We start from the raw sequence: 19,724 nt of genomic DNA on the forward strand, positions 1-19,724 counted from the left end.
ATTTTTGACCAGTTGAAACTGACGCAATTTACAAAAGGCATCAGAGAGTGAATTCTCCTTGAGGAGTTCAGAAACATCATGACCCTTCCGAATATGAGTATACCTCTACAAACAGATGTTGACAGTGCCCAGGGAGGCTGGCTGACTCATTATTATTATAAGCTGATCCACAGTCCCTTTTACAAGGAGATATCCTTCCCTTGTCACCACCTCTGATACCCTCCAGGTAACTGGCAAAGATAGATGTGGAGAGATTGATAGGAAAGCATAGGAGCACCAAAGGAAGAGAAATGCTTTGAGTCTTTCTCAGGATAGGAAGGGCGATGCTGAGATGTAAACTCCAAGCCTGCATCAATCAGCATTCTTAATAAGCACATTCCACTGGGACGTAATAAGGCTCTGTATACACTTGTCAAGTTATGGGAAAACCCATATTCTGCAATTAAGTCTGTACCTACAATTCCCATGCTGGCTTTTGGAAAATCATTCAGGGTTTTATTAGACTGTTGGATCCATTCCCAAACAAAGGAGAGTTACCAGTGTATTGTTAGCATCACACACATGACTACCGATTTCCCAGAAGCTGTTCCTTGGAACCAAATCTGCCAACACAGGGGTGAAGGTATTGACCCAATTCTTCACCCGGTATTGTCTGCCCATCGAGATCCATTTAAATCTGGGTTCATATTTAATGTTGAAAATATTCCAGAAAGTTATGGGATACCTGGGTGTGATCTGGAGGTCTGCAGTGTATGACCCACAGTCACGTGGGATGATAGACTAGTACCCCCAAAACCTAAAAACAACGATATAAGCATACTCCCATGAATACTCTTAGACTGGGATAAAGAACCAGATTGTTTTCTGCTCGCCACGAGTGACTCGCCCACTGAGTCCATTGATTTTGCTCCATTTGGATTAATTTGCAGGCATTACGTGTAACTACTCACTACGAAGGAGAGCATTTCAGAAGATAAAGAGGGAGTTTCCATGTTAGACTACATTGCTGTGTTTTGGGAGTGACTCTTACAAGTTTGTGAAGTAGCTTAAGAGTGTTTGAAAATTTTCCAAACATCGGCGAAACAGAAGACACACACCCCAAGTCAGAGCCTGAAGCTTTCAGTGAGGAGAAGTGCATGTTAGTGCTCATTTGAATGTCGGGTGAACCCTGAAAGCATCACTTCAGTGGCAAAGGAGCACATGGAAGTGAATTATCTGATTGAGATTCCAGATCAGGGGAAGAAGCAAAGGCTGTGTCATGAGAACATGATAAAGGCATACCACCTTGAGAAGGGGACTAGTCCAGGGGAGGTCAATTACATGCACCCAGAGGAAACCCACGTGCAGTTGCCCGAGGCCAGAATCAAACTTGGGTCCTTGGCACGGTGAGGCAGCAGTGCTAACCTCTGGGCCACTTTACCGTTTAGACTCCTAATCCATCCAACACTGTAATTGTTGAGGCAATGAACAGTTTAATTTTTTGAAAAGAACTCTAAGTACATTTGCCCAGATCATCTGCAGTTCTCTCCAATTGTCTTTCCCCTTACCACCATCTGAAACCCCTATCCCCAGACATGCATGCAAGTTTATATCCTCTCGCATACTCACTAGTCTAATTTTCTATAAGGAAATGATAAAGGAGCAGATATGACATTGGATGGTTTTCATGGGGTCAGACATTGACAGCATTTGCAACTTTCAGTAAAATGTAGCTGCCAAATAATGACTGGTAAACAAGCACAAAGAAATGATACAGCTGCTCAACTATTCCCCTTTACCTCTGGATCCCCTTCCTTATCTGACCCCTGGGACCGTCAATGATCTGTTCCAACCACTTGATCAAACAGGAAATTGAACTATGTCTCGCATTCAAGAAGACACTCAGGGTAGTAGTGTGTAAACTAAACATTTTTATAAGCAGAGGTACAGTGTTCATGAATAAGTTTTATTCATTGGATACATAACATAACATTTCTTGCAACACATCGGTGAAGCAACGATAGCCTATATTCGTATTGCACTTTTGGTGAAATGAAAAATTCCACAGCTCATCACGGGAGCAACATAAAACAAAGTTTAATACTAAGCCTCCAAGGAGAAGTTAAGTCACGTTGATTGAAAGTATAGATTTTACGAGCTGGCTTAAAGGAAGGAAGGTAGAAAGTCAGAGAGGGTAGGAAGGCAATTCCAGAGCTTGGATCCAAGTAACTGAAGACATCACCATCAAGGGTGGGGCAACTATTTGATTGGGGATGCACAAGAGATCTGAATAATAGTAGTGCAGATAGTTTAGGGCATTCAGAGGACTGGAGGAGGTAACGGAACTAAGGAGGATTGAGGCCATTGATGGATTCAGTGGAAAAAATGAGAAGTTTGAAAAAAGACTTTGCTTGACCAGAAGCCAATGTAGGTCGTTGAGTGCAGAGACAATGGGGGCAATGGAGGGTTGGAGAGCATAGGAATAGTAAAGTCCAACAATAATGAATGCACAAATGATGGTTTCAACAGCAGCCAAGCACAGACGGGTAATATTGTGAGTAAATGGAAAAAGGTAGTGTTGGAGTGTCACAAATGTGAGGCCAGAAGTTCATCTCAATTTCCATTCTCTATATGCTGTAGTTACAATAAAGAATGTAGTAACTAACCCATTGGATGAAAATACTTGATTTTAGCTGCTCTCTTTTCTCACTAGATCTCAGCCCTTCCAATGTGTAAGTCTTTGCAGTTGTCTTGAGATGTATCACCCCCATTATTGTTCTTCCCACTTGTAAACAAGGTCTAGGTATTTATGTACATTCAATCGCTTTGGTAAATTCCATAGTTTCTCCCTTTTCTCGTTCAATTTACTATTGTGTCTGAAATGACCAAGTGGCATTATGTTTGTGACTGAGTCCGTTTGAGCAGATTAGTGACGGCAAAAGCTTAGCATCAATTCCTGGAGCATTGCTTTTAATATATCTCCCTAATGCAGTATTATTCCTCTAATTACTATTGACTACTTTTTCTCTTTTAGTCAACTCTTCATCAAATATGTTTATTTCATTTTTTTTATCAAAAGCATGGAAAAGATGAGAAAGAACCATCTGGTTCTTCAGAGCCACCCGATGTAGACAAAATGCAGCTATGTGCATCTTTTACTTAGTCCCTCGTTTCAAAACACTATTCTAGGAGATAAAAACGGAAGCAGAGAAAGGATTTGGGGAAATTCATTTCTGATCACTAAGGCTATCAAGCATTTCGAGATACTATTGTAATGTGTGAAGCCCAATCTTCCTAACTACCCTATGGAAATGTCAATTCGGGCAATGGAGCCTAGAATGTGTGATGAAGAGGCAGTCTCTTATGTTTGGTACAATCAACAGATTAGCATGGATCAAAATGCATCCACCACCTTGTGAGGCCGTTCGTTTCAAATACAAATACAACCCAAATGTGTTAACTCGTTATTTCCTTCATCATATTCTTAGGCCAGGAAGAAGAGAGCACTTTCTTCTAGTTTTGTGTTGTGTGAAAGAATGTTGTGTCCAGCCGTGCACCCCATCAACAAACTGTAAAATATTCTTTAGTGTCGGGGAACCAGATTGTCAAGTTATCCCTTCTCACCAGTCAGAATCTTGGAAGTGTACGGAATGGAATGAACCCATTTGACCCATCTAGTTTGTGGCAGCTCTTTCACAGAGTGGTCTAGTTAATTTTACACCCTAATTTTTCCTAATATTGCTGCAAATATTTCCTAATATCTTTCTCCATCGACGGTATATTTAATTCTTCTTTGAATGCTTCTATTGAAAATGCATCACCACCCTATGAGGCAATTCATTCCAAATCCTAACCAATTAATATCATGCACAGATTATGATGCTCCAACAGCCATCATCATTACAATTCTGGGATAGTGTCCGTTAGTCTACACTGGAGGCAGCCAAAGGCTGCTTTCAGGGAATTATCATGACCTCATTCAATGGCATTTAATCGGATGATGCCACTCCATCATGAGGGTGGCTGTGTGGATAAAACCTGCAGGGAGTTTTCCAAAGCTTATTAACCTCTGATGTACTAAATTACTCAAATTATTACCCACAATGTTATTTTTGAACCTTAAAATTAATGGTTTATATGTTGTAAACATTTTATAATTTTATTATTTTAAATTAGCCTTTCAAAAATAATAGCGTTTCAATGTATTTCTGTTGGCACACAGAGCGTATTTGATTATTTGATATTATTTGATTGTTGAATTGTAATATACCTTGCAAACTATTCAATACATCAGGTATGAGTCTGATCCTGTCATGAGCAAATGTCACTCAGAATGTTCTGAGGAAGGGTCACCGGGCTTGAACCGTTAACTCTGTTTTCTCCTTCACGGATGCTACCAGACCTGCTGAGCTTTTCTAGCAACTTTGTTTTTGTTCCTGATTTACAGCATCCACAGTTCTTTGGCTTTTATTTAGATTGTTGTCTAACTCAGGGCCATAGAGACAAATTTTAGAACAATTTCTTTACCCAACTCAGATTTACTAATTTTGCACACATTGGAGATCCATAACAACAACGGGCATCTATTTCTCACCTTTACCAGAACAAAAAGTTCCCGAGGTTGTTCACATGGAAGTATCCAGAGCAAAGTTGACACAAGTGGACTCAGACATGTCACCAGAAACTTGGTCAAAGGGGTCTGTTGTAATGAGCATGTTAAAGGAGGACAGATTGGCCATGAGGTTGAGGGAAGGAGTTTTAGAGGTTGAGGCTTAAACAAATTGAAGTACGCTGCTAAAGCAAAGGGCTGTGGACTTGGGTGGTGGTGGAATGGGGAGGGGGTGGGATGGTGATTGAGGATGACAAAGGAAGTTGGAAGGCACTTCCAAAGAAGCCAAACTAGAAGAGTATGAGATAAGGCATTTCGTGATCTCGACAAAATTATGTCTGTTTTTAGCTTCAGGGTTAGTATAAAATGGATAGTCCCCTTGCTGTTGATCTCTTAACAGACAACCTCGACAAACATGCTGATATTGATTTTGTGCATTATTTAGAGTATAAAGCATTATGGAAGTGACTTATATGAATGCTAAGTAACATGCATTAGCTATGAGGCATCAGGTTTAATGCGGGGCATAATTTTTCATGAAAACTAATAGGCAGGCAGCCCAAAGTGACACTAACTTCAAAGGGCTAGATTTAGGTTTTTCCAGGTAAACAAGAAACTGCAGTTAGAATAAAGTCTGTCCAAACATTGATGTCATCAAGCAGGATAAACAGCCAATCACATTGGAGTACATGGAGACAGTGAATAGCCAAGTCTTTTTACCCCAAAGGTGGGGCAGTCCAAACCTAGTGGGCATAAATTTAAGGTGAGAGGGGAAAGATTTAAAGGGGACCAAAGGGGCAACTTTTTCATACAGATAGAGGTGCGAGTATGAAATGAGCTGCCAGAGAAAGTGGAGGAGGTGGTTATAATTACAACAGTTATAAGGCAGAGATCACAAAATGCCTTATCTCATACTCTTCCAGTTTGGCTCCTTTGGAAGTGCCTTCCAACTTCCTTTGTCATCCTCAATCACCATCCAGTGTGGAGCTGGAAGAACACAGCAGGCCAGGCAGCATCAGTGGAGCAGGAAAGTTGATGTTTCAGGTCAGGGCCCTTCTTCATAAATGGGGGAGGGGGAAGGGAGCTCTGAAATAACTAGAGAGAGGAGGGGTGGGGCTGGGGAAGGTAGGTGGCATGGTGATAGGTGAGTGCAGGTAGGGAGTGGTGGGGATTGGTCGGTGAGGTTGTAGGAGTGGATACCTGGGAGTGAAGATGGACAGGTTGTGTCAGGTCAAGAAGGCGGGGATGAGAGGGAAATGAGAGGGAGGGCTGGTCATGGGATGAGGCTGGGGCGTGGGCAGAGTTTGAAACTGGTAAAGTCCACATTGAGACCACTGGGCTACAGGCTCCCAAGGTGGAATATGAGGGACTGCTGATGGCCACCCGAAAACTGGAGGAACAGCCTTCTCAAAATGAAGGGTCTAGGCCCAAAACATCAGCCTTCCCTTACCTCTGATGCTGCTTGGCCTGCTGTGTGTTCATCCAGCTCTACACCTTGTTATCTGTTGAAGAACTAAAGTGAAATAACAAAGTGTGGGGCCGGATGAACACAGCAGCCCAAGCAGCAACTCCTAAGATGCTGCTTGGCCTGCAGTGTTCATCCACCTCCACACTTTGTTGTCTCGGATTCTCCAGCATCTGCAGTTCCCATTATCTCTGAAAGAATTGAAGTGATTTGGTTTGAGAGAGCAAGAATGATATTGTGGTGAGGCTGGTGGTTTGTTGATGTAAACTTGAGAGGATGAGGCGTCGAGACGGACGGTGGCCGTGGATCATACAGGGACTTTGTTGTAAGGAAACAGTTGGATGATGGCCAGGGTAAACATTCAGTGAGCTGAGCTGCCAAGTATCTGCTCTGATTTACAAGCTGTGTATTTGCACTATCTAGTTTCTCAGGGAAGTGTCATGTAAATAAGATGAGCGTGGGCTTTCATGAGATGCAAATACATGGAAATAAGGTAGTTGCTGCTCAGTGGCAAATTTCTGAAGTCACCATTTAGGGCGTGAGGAGAAGATTGTCGAAATCTTTCTTGAAATCGAGACTCTGATATTTTCATTCTCTCCAAATTTTTGCATCTTTTCCCCCAGTGTTCCCACCACACAAGATAGCGGAAATTCTGTGAATGGTCACTTATTACATCTTTGAAACATATGGGACAAATATACTTCATGTTTCATAATTAATTTCCATGATTTTCTTTGAAATCTAAATGAGTTATTAATCCAAAAAAAATGTCGTAGTGAAGGAAGTTCTGAACTTCACAGGCTGAGAATTGGTATGGACACTCATTGGGCAACGTTAGAGAAAATTTCCTCTGCATTTGTCAATCTGGAAAGGAATACAGCACAGGGATATGTTATGATAAATTGAATGTCCTGTTCCTTGGTAACAGTCCTTTGGAGAGCAAAGTTATATTTTGAAGTTATAAGGAAGAATTACCACCATGTGAATCATTAAGTGAGAATTATCTAGCAATAAATGCTCACACCTAACCGCTGAATTAGATGTTGTGGAAGGAAGACTAAAAGCTTAAAAAACAGGAGAAGTGATAATAGGTGTCAAAGGAAGGGGCACAAAATTGGACAGGATAACCAGGAGAGAACAGATAGAAATACATAGAGCGGAACATTCAGAGAATTCATTACTCTGCACAGTGCTGAACACATAAATTAAATTAAACTAAATATACTCTGTGATTAAAACTTCTCAGAAAATGTGTTTATCAGAATAAAAAGCATTTTGTATAGATCATGAGGGGTAGCCAACTGGTATTATTGCTTTGTATATAGTTTAGGCCTGGTTGTTTGATTATTATTGTGCCACCTATCACATCCTCAATACGACAGGTCATAATGGATTAGGATTAAATATCATTGAAAATCCAACTCTGGCTCTCCACTGTGGCTTGTTGCAAAAGCACATCTGGTTCACTGTTGAAAACCTGCTGTTCTTACCTGTTCTGGTACTTGTGTGATGACAGACCCACAGCAATATGATTGATTCTCGCTGAAATGCCTTTGTGAGCCACTTAATTGTATCAAACTGCTACAAAGCCTGAAGAATGGGATATACTGATGGACAATGTGGCATCAACACTGGCAAACCGAGCATTGTCAATCTTGCAAAGTCTTCTTTACCAAGATCAGAGGGCTTGTGCCAAAATTGAGAGACCTGTCCTATAAAAATGGTAAAGTGGTAAACGTAGTCATAGTCACCAAATCCAACTTTACAAACAGTGTCTCAGACACCACCATCACCCTTCCGGGCTGTGTTCTGTTCCACCAGCAGGAAAGACGCACTAAAGGTGGTAACACAGTGGTATATATTCAGAGGAAGTCGCTCTGGGAGTGTTTAACGTTGACTCCCGACCCCATGAAATCCCTCATAGCTCAGGTCAAGCGTGGGCAATGAAATCTCTCGCAGATCACCCTCCCTTTCCCCACCTTGGCTGATGAATAAGTCCCCTCACCTGCTGAACATCACTGAGAGCAGCAAGGGCACAAAATATTCTCTGGATGGGGAATTTTAATGTCCATCTCTGAAAGCAGCTTAAGCAAGCTGGCCAAGTCCTAAAAGACATAGCTAGTTAACGGGAACAGATGACTTTGATGACAAGAGCAGGACAGAGGCTAGGACCACTATGGCAAGTAATTCGCCTTTCATTTCCCCAAAGCCTGTCCACCATTCTACAAGGTACCAGTCAGGAATGTAATGGAGTACACTTCCCTTACCTGGATGGATGCAGTTCTGTCGACACAATCCAGGACAAAGCAGTCGACTTGATTGGCACCCCATTCACCACATTCAACATTTACCGTCTACGTCATCAATATACAGTGACAGCATCCTGCACTTATCTGCAAAATGCAATGCAGTAACTCACAAAGGTTCCTCGGACAACACCTTCTAAGCTTGTGACCTCTATCATCTAGAAGGACAAGGCTAGCAGATACATGGGGATACTACCACCTACTGGTTTCCCTCCAAGCCACACATCATCTTGACTTGAAACTATATTGCCACTCCTTCATTTCTGCTGTGGGACACTCCTGGAGCGGTGTTCCTAACACCATTCCTGGTGTCCAACATCTCAAAGACTTCAGCGACTAAAGAAAGTAGTTCACCACCTTGCCCAGGGTAATTAAGAATGACAAAAATGCTGGAGTAGCTAGTGACATTCATGTGGATTTGGGCCAAAGACTGCTAAACAGAATTAAGCCACATATCAGCCATGATCTATTGAATGGCAGAACAGGTTTAAGAGGCTGAATGGCTTGCTCCTGTTTCGCTATTTCAATGACGGAATAATTGGATTGAAATTTCAGAATCCTACTCTCACAGTTGAGTTTTACAGCCGAATATGAAATCTGGCAAACTCCACATTATTGTTTTTAACAACCTTGAAGTGCTTACCTTTTCCAATTTATGGAACTTTGGTCTGCAAATATCTTAAGATTCAAGTTCTATGGAGCCTGGTCTGTTTATGTTGTGGTTGGATTCCATAGCACCGAGAATAATGAGCAAACAACTTACTGACCTAATCAAATATCTAATGAAGCACAACAGTTTCTTGCTACAGGGATAAATGTAATATCTTTCTGGGTAAGGATTGGCCAGGTAGATTTGGAGAGACATGAGGAGACGACCTATGGTAAATACTACTACATGCAGAGTCATATTTTTAGTGGAGACCATTAACTATTTTCTTTAAAAAATAAGTCTGAAATCTTGCTGAAAAGAAAGATGTGTGACTAAATCTTTTCATGTTGTAGCCATTCGCACAAGTGCAAGAATGCCAAATTTTGCATGATCACCACAATTTATACCACAGGTGAAAGGAGTGCTGATTGATTGGCAAGATGATTCCAATTGACCGAGGAATTGCAATGGAGAAAGCAACAGAAAATATAGACTCAAACAAACCGCTGATAATTAATCAAAAGGCACAAGGCTGGAATATATCCCTTTTATTCACAGACAATGTGTTCTTGTGTACGTCACTTCTAGCAAGCTATAATGAACCAAATTGTGAACTCAACTGATTGTGTTAAATTGGTTATTAGTGTAGCTATTAGAACAACCAGGATTGCGCAAAGCTGCCAAATCATAGAATTGTATCTAATTGCTTGGGTTTTATTTAGGGCTTTGCAAGCATGCACCATTTCAGTATGGTCTGTACTCTACATGATGTGAACAATGGAAGGAACATATTGTTTGATTTGATCAGTCAGTTGTTGAAATGTGCTGTCTACATACTTGCCATTGCACCATACTGAAACTCCTACACATTGATCGTCAATTGTGTATAGGTAGAATGTCCTTTTGGATTGATAGCAGCATCCTGTTTGCGGAAAATAGCAACAGCATGGCAACACCACAAAACAGCTTGCTTAACCTGTTGTTCAAATGTTTTGAGATGTTCCCCAAAGCAAGCACTCAAATCCTGTAGGGTCTTCGCAAAGTAGATAAGACTACATGGTGAGCAGCAATTATAAAATACTAAGTTGAAAAACGTACAAGTACATCAGCATTTCTGCTGGAAGTAGAGTTTGGACTGTGACAATAGGAATTGAAAAGTGAGGTGTTTTATCTCCTGCACTTGCATGGAATTGGGGAGTGTCGATGGTGATTGAAGAGTAGACAAAGAATCATGGAAGGAATGGTTTCTTCAGCAGCCTGACAAAGAGTGATAACATTCAGCTAGAGATGGCAGAAATGGTTGAGGGTGAATTGTTAAATGAGGAGACTGGTGGATTGGAGGCCTGCAAGAGAACTCATAGTGGAACAATAGTAAATACTTTACTGGAAGGAATCTACTTCTGCTGATTGTCCTCAAGCAGGTTGGAGCAACTTTCTTTCTCAACACCAGCATTAAAATGGGGTTTATCCAAGTGATATAATAGGATGCCCATTTTCATCTTTTAAATTTGGACCCCATTTTGGATACACTGTGGAAATTCACCACAGATCCTCAAACAGCAGCTTCCAAGTCTACAACCACTTCCACCTGGAAGGACAAGGGCAGTAGATATATGGGAACACCATCACCTGCAAGTTCCGTTCCAAGACACTCACCATTCTGACTTGGAAATATATCACCATTCCACCACTGTTGCTGGGTCATACCTCTGGAATTCCCTCTCTAAGTATATTGGGGTTAACCTGCGGCCTGTGGACTGCAGTAGTTCAAGACAACAGCTCACCAATACTTTCTCAGGACCAATGAGGGATGGGCAATAAATGCTGGCCCAGCCACGAGTCCCATCAGTGAATAAAAAAAAATTAGGCTTTGGGTTGACATACTTCTTACCCACAACATAAAGTTGTACTCAGTACGATCACGCTAGGGGTTCTGGTGGATAAATGTACTGTTCCATTTTACTTATCCCTTTTTTTCCCTTGTTCAGTTTTTCTTGGGGCCAGGAATTCAAGATACCAATCTAAATTTGCAGTGATTACTGGATTAACTTCATTGGAAATCTGTCTTGAGTTTTTGGTATAACCAGATTTTCTTCATGCTGACTTGGTATGCCCACCCACAGTATTTAGGAAGTAGGAAATCATGGACGTAATCAACGAATGACAAAAAACCTCTTTTTTTAGGCCTTTGTCTCTTCGAATTTTCTCCAACTGGGATTTTACTTTCGTATTTTTATTGTTTCATGCAGCAATTGATACTTATTCTGGTTAACAACACATTTTGAAAGAATGTTAACCAAACCCTCACGTACTCATTCCTCTGACTAATGCGATCAGATGTGGGAGAGCGCTTGTATAAGTTGCACTCCCTCGTAACTCTGAGGTGTCAGCTTGGCATTTCTTTGACAGGTAAGGAGTGAGTGAAAGGCAACATTATAAATGATGGTAAATGTTGAATAAATTCTGTGTTTGAAATGTTCAACTCACACAAATGGCTTCATCCAGTGTTGTTGCTGGCAGATCAGTAACACTGCACTGTAGATAATGTTTTGAGTATTTGTCTAGATCTTTTTCTGGAACTGTTAAGTAGAGGCTCCTTCTGCTTGTTATCATGATCAAACCTTAGCTTCACCTCAAAATCTTAAAAAATCAACTGTAAATGTTATAATAAGATGAAAAAGATTACTTGTTCCATATGGCTTATGATTATACTCAATCACCCTTGGATTTTCCTGTACTAATCTAATTTCGCTGGCCATTTCCTTCCACCTTACTCTGAATATCCCAATCGACTTAAGTATCATAGACTTTTGTGATAATTCATTTTACATTCACATAACCATTTCCATGAAAAAAATTACCTTGTATTCTGGCCCTTTCTGCTTTTTACTCTGATCCTAAGTTACCTCTTAGTTCCCACTCTGCTGATCAGTTTGCATAACCAATGCTACAATTTCAAGTAGAAGCGAATGACTGCAGATGATAGTATCTGTGTTGAAAGCAAAAAATGCTGGAGATCACATTAGATCAGGCAGCATCCATGGAATCCCTCATTAGCTCTGATGAAGAGACATCTAGATGTGAAATGTTAGCTTGCTCTCTCTCCATGGATGCTGCCTGATCCATTGTGATCTCCAGCATTTGCTGTTTTCAGCTATGATTTCAAGATTTTGACAATTCTATTGGATGTTTCTGTAATTACTTTATTTCATTAGATCGAGCCTTAAGTTTCAAAGTATTGTGACTGTGTCCTCTTATTCCTGCTTTATTCTTTGGGACCTAAATTGCTCATTTTCTATGGTTGTGTTAATGTTTTTGTGTGTGGTTGCCCAAAACTGCACCCAATACTCAAATTGTGGCCCAATTAGTTTACAGCCTAGTCGACACAACTAACCTTATGTTCCGATTGAAAACTGGGCAACTAGGCATTTCAACCTAACTGAGTTATCTTGCTTGCCCTGGGCATGGCTCTTAATCTTAAGATGTTAGGTAAACTTCCTAATGCAGGTGGGTCCATCTTTAAGATTTGTTTGATTTCACTAATGTCATCAGGATCAAAGATTAATATTAATTTTGTGACCTGAGTGAGAAACTGCATCAGGTTTCCCATCGGGGCAACTTAACAGGGAAGTGGATCAAAAGTCAAGCTTCAATGTTCCTGTGGACTCTGAAAAGGAGAGGTGTAGTAGTCTATGCATTAGGGAGACATCGGGAGTGACTAACGCCCTGTCTGTCCCAGCAAGAAAGGCCTATTTGTGATGCTTTGAGAGGCTGAAATGGCAATAAGAAGGGGAATATTGGGAGGGAGATGGTCATGTAAAGAGGGTGTTCAAAGAGTTCAAAGATAAGGACAGGCGTTTGTCTATCACTAACCACTTCTCGTTCCTATCCCTGCCCCCTTTGTCCCAACCCAAGCTGCCAGTAAAAAGGTAGAGTCACCATAGTCCAACCAGACCCTGGGCTGCTCTCTTATTAGAGAGAGATGTCTTGTGATGGTTTAATCTGAGGGTTGCCAGGCATTAGATACTCTATCTGTAGAGAAGGCGGGTAATCATGTTGGTGGTGAATTGAAGCCCTTATTGGTTGTTAATTGACCATTGAAGGACCTTTATTGGTGGTGAGCCAATAAGGTCGCCAAAGAACAAAGACTGTCTTTTTCACCTTCATGACATTGGCCAACTTAATTTCTGCCTTAGCCCATCTGCTGTTAAACTCTTCATTTATGACCTTTTACTTCTAAACTTTGACCCTTCAAAGCACTTTAGGCTGGTCTTCTGCATTCTTCCCTCCATAAATCCAAGGTCATCCCAAAACTCTGCTGCTCCTGTCTTAACTCACACTCAGCTTAATTGACCTATCACATCCGTTCTTCCTGGCCTAGAATTCTGCCCTTGTTTTCAAATCTCTCCATGACCTTTCCAATCACTACCTGTGTAAATTCCTCCAGCCCCATCACACTCTTTGATAATCTGCATTCATCTAATTCAGTCCTTCTGAATAACCTCTGACTTTATTTGTTTAAATCATGCTCTCAATGCCTAAGCTTTAACATTTCATTTCTTATACCTCTCCACCTCTTACGTAACTTGCCCCCTTTATCTCTGTTTCAACTTGGTGTCAACTATCTACCTATCTGTAGTCTGTCTTCTCAGTTCAATACCAAATCCTTGCAGTTTTTCTGATCTTTTCCCGCAACTCAGTTTCATGACATTAAGACTCCTCGGGTTTAAAAAATTGAGTCTTTTTACAACTTGGTTAATTATTTGTTATGGTCATAACTTTAGCCATAAATCAAGGTTGGGACATAAAGACATTACATATTTCAGGAACTGGCCCAATTTACCTTACATACACCCACTCCTCATTTCGACGAAGGCAGGTTGGATGCTGGAAAGTATTCTTCACCTGGGAAGGTTGGTTGCTTATTTAAGTATTTTAACAAGGATGACTTGTTATGACTGAGGTTGAATACGTGCACAGTCTCTTAAGACACTCCCTAAGACTTAGAACCCTGTTCAAGCATTCAGTCATCTGACCAAATATCTGTTTTTGTGCTCATGTCATCGTTTGTTTAAAATATCCTGTGAGGTGTTGGGGTGACTATTACTTCAAAGTTCTTCTTTTTGCCATTGTTCAGAGACATGGACAGTTTCATTTAGGAAGAAAGTTCCCTTGCCCCTCAGTCAAATTTTCATCAAGGCAGGAATGTTGATGTAGTTCATCTGTAAGTAGCTCAAGGAAGGCAGTGGTCTAATCCACAAGTGAGGATCTATTGGGGAGGCAATGGCCCAGTGGTATTATGCTGGTCTGCTAATCCAGAGACCCAGGGAATGTTCTGGGGACCCGGGTTTGAATCCTGCCACAGCAGATGGTGGAATTTGAATTCAATAGATATCTGGAATTTAGAGTGTGATGATGATTTTGAATCCATTGTCAATTGTTGGAAAAATGCATCTGGTTCACTCATGTCCTTTAGAGAAGGAAACTGCCATCCTTTATCCAGTCTGACTTACATGTCATTCCACACCCACAACAATGTAGTTGACGTTGAACTGCCCTCTGAACAATTAGGGATGGGCAATAAATGTTACCGAGCCAGTGACCCCCTCATCCCACAAATGAATAAAGAAAAAGGAAAGGGGGGATGGAGAGATGGATGGTGATATTTGATCCACTGGCAAAGTCTACAGTGGGAACCGTGAGTGAATGGGGTGGAGATCAACAAAATTAGCACCCATTGCAGGCATTTAATCAGAAGATCCTTGGATTTGAAGGTCACATAGAGGCAGCAATGGTTCCCTCAATGGGCCCTGTGGAAGATGCCAAGGAAGATGTAGCGGGAATCACTAGGTCTACATGAAAAGGACTCAAGCCTAGAATGTTCGGGAAGTCAGAAGACCATGGAGTGTTGCAGGATTCAGGTACGTTTTTGGAATGGTACAGCATTTGAGAAAGATGGAAGCATACCAGGCATAAATCAGGTGAGAGAGGCTTAGGAAAGGACTTTAGAAAAGAAGTAAAATGAAAAGGACTAGAAAAAAAAGAAAGTAAGAATATTTGGGCCAGATTCATTGACACAACCAAAACAACCACATGTTTGAACACGGGCAGAACACAAGTATCTGGGCAGGGCAATGCCTCACTTATAAAATCACATCTATCCTGGTGATAAACAGGGAATGACGCGCAATCACAATGCAGCTGGAGTTGAAGTCAGAATTCTGTGGTGAAATTTAGAATAGTCGGGGTAGAGTCAACAAGGATCATCAATGATAATGGGAACTGCAGATACTGGAGAATCCAAGATAACAAAGTGTGAAGCTGGATGAACACAGCAGGCCAAGCAGCATCTCAGGAGCATAAAAGCTGACATTTCGGGCCTAGACCCTTCATCAGAGCTCTGATGAAGGGTCTAGGCCCAAAACATCAGATTTTGTGCTCCTGAGATGCTGCTTGGCTTGCTGTGTTCATCCAGCTCCACACTTTGTTATCAAGGATCATCAATGAACTGTTATACTATTTCAAAAACAGGTGAGGAAGCAAGTGAGCTCCAGAAGACAAGTCCAAGGGTAGAGCATTGAAGACACACTGATGGTGGCATTACCTTTGGGGCAATGATCCAGGAGATGTTCAGGATTGTTCACAGGATGAAAGAAAAAAGTGATTCACCTGATTTCAGGAATCCCATTTTCCATTTGAAGGCTTTCTCTTGCTTTTAAGAGTTTGTGTAGCTGAATCCCTAGATCTCTCAGCTCCTTGGCTCAAATGAGGCTTTTACTGAATAGAACATATTTCTAATTTACTATTTTTGCCAAGACTGACTACTGCAGATTTATCTGCAATGAGCTACATTTGCTGCATACTCATAGCTAATCTGTGTCCATATGCAACCCCCTGGACATGTTCGCAGTTTGCCATCCTCCATAATTTGATATTGTCAGTAAGTTTTGATATATTGATTATAAATCGAAACGCTCATACAAAGGCTAGCTCAATACCACCTATAATCAGCTTGGCTGATTTGTGGTAAGTCCTCTGTCTTTTCCTGATAACTGCTTTAGCACAATTGCTGCCAGATTTAAACATTCAGGGGATGTTCAATTCATTTGTGTTTCATACAGCTGAAACCAAAATAAAAATTATAAACAGTTGCCCTTTTCAGGCTCTAGGCAATTGAATAATCTTATTCACTCGATACATCTTTCCCATATAGTGTATGAAAATACAGTGAAGGAGAAGTATAAGGAGAAATGTAAACAAAGCAGAGAGGAGATGGTGCACAACCAAAAATAGAACCTGGAGCACCGATCAAAGTCTGGCCAAATAATCACCTTGGACAGGCAGAGAATACAGAAAGAAGGACACAAAATATGCACACAAAATAGTTGACTGAGTCACAGAAAAATCGATGGAGAAAGTAATTGTGTGTAATCTCAATCAGTATATTTATATGTATCTTTTAAATGAGTCTTGCCATTTGGGTCAGGTGTCTTTCGACTGATGCTACAAGCTGTCACTAACGTTTCTGTGCTCATATTGCGTTTCAAAATTGCTGGTGGGACAAGAACACATTTCAAAACATGAAGCAAAGCATTTAAATTGAAATAAGAGGATTGTATGAATGGATATTTTATGTAACACTTGCCATTTACCAAAGCGCTTCATGACACTGGAGACCAGTGGGAGGGCTGTGGAGCAGCTTGCAGAAGCCTTTACTAAATGACCTCACCTGGAGCAGACAGAATGTTTAGTAGTTGATGCCAAATTGGTGATTAGAATGTGGATATTGCTTTTCAAAGGATAGAACTTACATTTAAAGAGTGAGGAAAATCTGATCCCTGTGGTACCATCTGCTACTCCTGCTAGGAGTGTGAAGCCGGGCACCCGGCTGTTCCTACTTCCTTTAAATGACCTTCTCAAGCACTGTGATAACTTAAAAACGTATAATGCAACTCCTTCATAATCGCTAAATTCTCATACAATGGCATGTTTTTCTGTAAGCTATAATAATATCCTAATCACAGAAGTGTATATCACTTGGTGTGACAGAGCTAAAAATATTACAGTAAAGCATTATATTTCATTAATAGTGGTATATCTGAAAGACTATTTAAACCAAGAATTGAATCAATGTTGCCCTTTCCTTGACAATGCTTTCTGTAAGCACAATGGTATATTTCAATTAGAGGGTGTTTATTGAGTCACCCTGATGGAAATTAAATTAACAAACTGATTGAGTTGCTCTATTTAGTAAAACCTATCAGTGCTGATTCTAATGCATTTGGAATCAATTAGAGCTTGAGAAAATACTCCTGGTGAAATAATATCCTCATTAGTTATATTCCTGAAATAATTAATGTCAATTGTAATTGTGTGTGCATGTGTGAATTTCAATAGGAAAATAAATTCTTAAAGTAAAATCGTCCCTTCATGGAGTGTAGAAAATCATTCATCTGGCATGACTGGTTGGTATTTCTGAGAGCAACAAGAAGGATTAATTTATTTTAATTCATTGGTGCAGATCCTGCTGCCTGACTCTGGGGTTCAAATTCATACCCTCAAGGAGAACTTCTTTCCAAGAATAGCCTTTGACAGTTTCAGCCATCAGGGCAGCATGCATAATTAAAGAAAGCAACCCCTGCCATCTTGCACTGTGTAATAGTCAATGGATTGAGAAGAGGTTTGAACGCCAAAGAGCAGCAGGGAACAGAGGTGAGAATGTTGTCAGGCTTTGAAAATTTCATACACCCAAGATGGGTAGTTATTTGGTGAAAAGTTAATTGCACATTTATTTCTATCCATGAGAAATTGTCTCGATTACAGATTGAGGGATAGGTAATAGTATTCGTTTCATATTTTTGTTCTAGTAATTACTTTATTTTACCATTTGTTGTTTGATGAAGATTTACAATACCATTTGAACAAACAGCACATACTGGAGACACATCTGAGATCCTGGCATACAGACTTGCTGTTTAATATTCATGAGCCATCTAATTTGGCTGGTGCACTCGGTACTGATCAAAGTGAAGAATGCCACTGCAGGAAAGCTCTGTGCTTGTGACAGTCATCAGTGTCATAACCAGTCAAGGCTGCTCCAGCAACAAACTGTATTTTACTGAAGCACTTTAAAGCCCTTTACAGGATTGAGCTGTTACTCTGATGTTGCAGGGACAGGGCTATTCAGCCCCTGGATACTTGTGGTGAAGGACGTTTGCTAATGCTTTCTTCTGCTCCTTTCCCTTCCCAAAGGTTTGTTCAACCAACTGACCATGTAGAATCCGAGAACCTGAGACGACCACGATGGGAAACTCTATATGGAGTGGCGCTGGACTTCAGCCTGGCCTGCAGCGATCCATTTGACTATTAACTGGTTCTTGGTTCCTGTTCTTGATGAGACTGAAGTGCAGCGAGTCTACATTAGCGAGCTGCAGTACAAAAGCAAAATAAAAATAGTGGATATTTTGATCGTACTGATTGAACAGAAACTTGATTACAATCTGCACTGATCTTATCCCTGCCATAAATATCTTTATAAAGCTATAAGCAATACTGTGGAAACAATGGGAGACATGACGAATAGTGCGGTGGATTTCTATCCAAAGAACCAAAGACGCGAGTCTAACCATGCAGGTGATTTTGGGTGTTCTCTCAATGAACTCCGCTCTCTTATGGAGCTACGTGGATCGGAGGCAGTGCAAAAGATACAAGATACCTACGGTGATATGAATGGATTCTGTCGACGTTTGAAAACTTCGCTAACAGAAGGTAAGGTTATTTCGTAGTGAAAAGCATAAATACACGCTGACACTAAAATAGCCATTCTTTAATTTTAAAAATGTTGATTATCTTGACTTGTCAATACATTGCTTTAGTGTTCAGTGACTTGCATCTGCGCAATGTCACATTAACCTTGGGAACAATAGTTCATTGTAGCAGGTAATTTCTTTACAGGGTTTCGTCAATATAGCACGTGAAAATGTGTTGTGCCGATTTTGGCTAGCGATATATTTAGCTGTGATCTCTGCATTGCTTAGTAATAATGTAAATTCTATCAATGATATCCACAACATGCATACATCAAAATACAATTAACAGCTCTTTATCGTTCAGTGGAATCAGCCAGTTTAATTATTTACATGAATTTTTAATTCTTGTCTTGAACTGATCTTGTAGAGAGCATAGTCACAGATCATTACTGCTACAATTATATATTTTTACAATAAATGAAGATATCCTAAAGTATGTATACAAAGCAGGGCAGACTAAGCTCTGAGCTGGAGTTGTGTAGCTCAAGAGAAAGTTTACTTTGTGAATGCTCATAATAACATTATCTAATACCATCACAGCACCACTTAGGCACTGGCTCACATCTACATGTTTTGAAGTACTTCAACATATTAATTGACATCTGATATTCTCTTAACGTGTAATAGGAGTTATAGTTCATTAGCATACTAATGAAAGTTCATTGCATGAAACTTGTCTTCCTTTTTCTTTCGAGAATCTTAGCGGGAGAATTTGATAGCCAACAACAAATGAGACAAAATGGCATAAACACTGAACTGTTATCTGATCTATCAAATGCAAGAATTTGAAAAAGTACAGATCACTTTTTATATTGGATGTGGTCACAACTGAAAGAGGGATCAAAAGCCCCCAGTGTTGACTGTGTTTGTGCTTGAGGTCTATTCTCATCCTCAGTGTGTAAAGTTC

At 40.5% G+C, this 19,724-nt stretch overlaps 1 protein-coding gene across 26 annotated transcripts in view; it reads left to right on the forward strand.

Moving 5' to 3' along the window:
* The window catches only part of atp2b2 (ATPase plasma membrane Ca2+ transporting 2), a 793,123-nt gene that overhangs the window by 395,598 nt on the left and 377,801 nt on the right, over positions 1 to 19,724 (forward strand). For 24 of the 26 annotated variants that reach the window (XM_048547367.2, XM_048547364.2, XM_048547370.2 and 21 more), the window contains one exon: positions 18,261 to 18,776. In XM_048547367.2, coding sequence (XP_048403324.1) covers positions 18,572 to 18,776 — 205 coding nt within the window. In that variant the 5' untranslated portion in view covers positions 18,261 to 18,571. Of the gene's footprint in view, positions 1 to 17,529; positions 17,721 to 18,260; positions 18,777 to 19,724 lie in introns of all 26 variants that reach the window. The other 2 variants (XM_059649827.1, XM_048547368.2) reach the window with 1 other exon arrangement.

The sequence above is a fragment of the Stegostoma tigrinum genome, chromosome 11 (genome assembly GCF_030684315.1).
Source record: "Stegostoma tigrinum isolate sSteTig4 chromosome 11, sSteTig4.hap1, whole genome shotgun sequence".
NCBI lineage: Eukaryota > Metazoa > Chordata > Chondrichthyes > Orectolobiformes > Stegostomatidae > Stegostoma > Stegostoma tigrinum.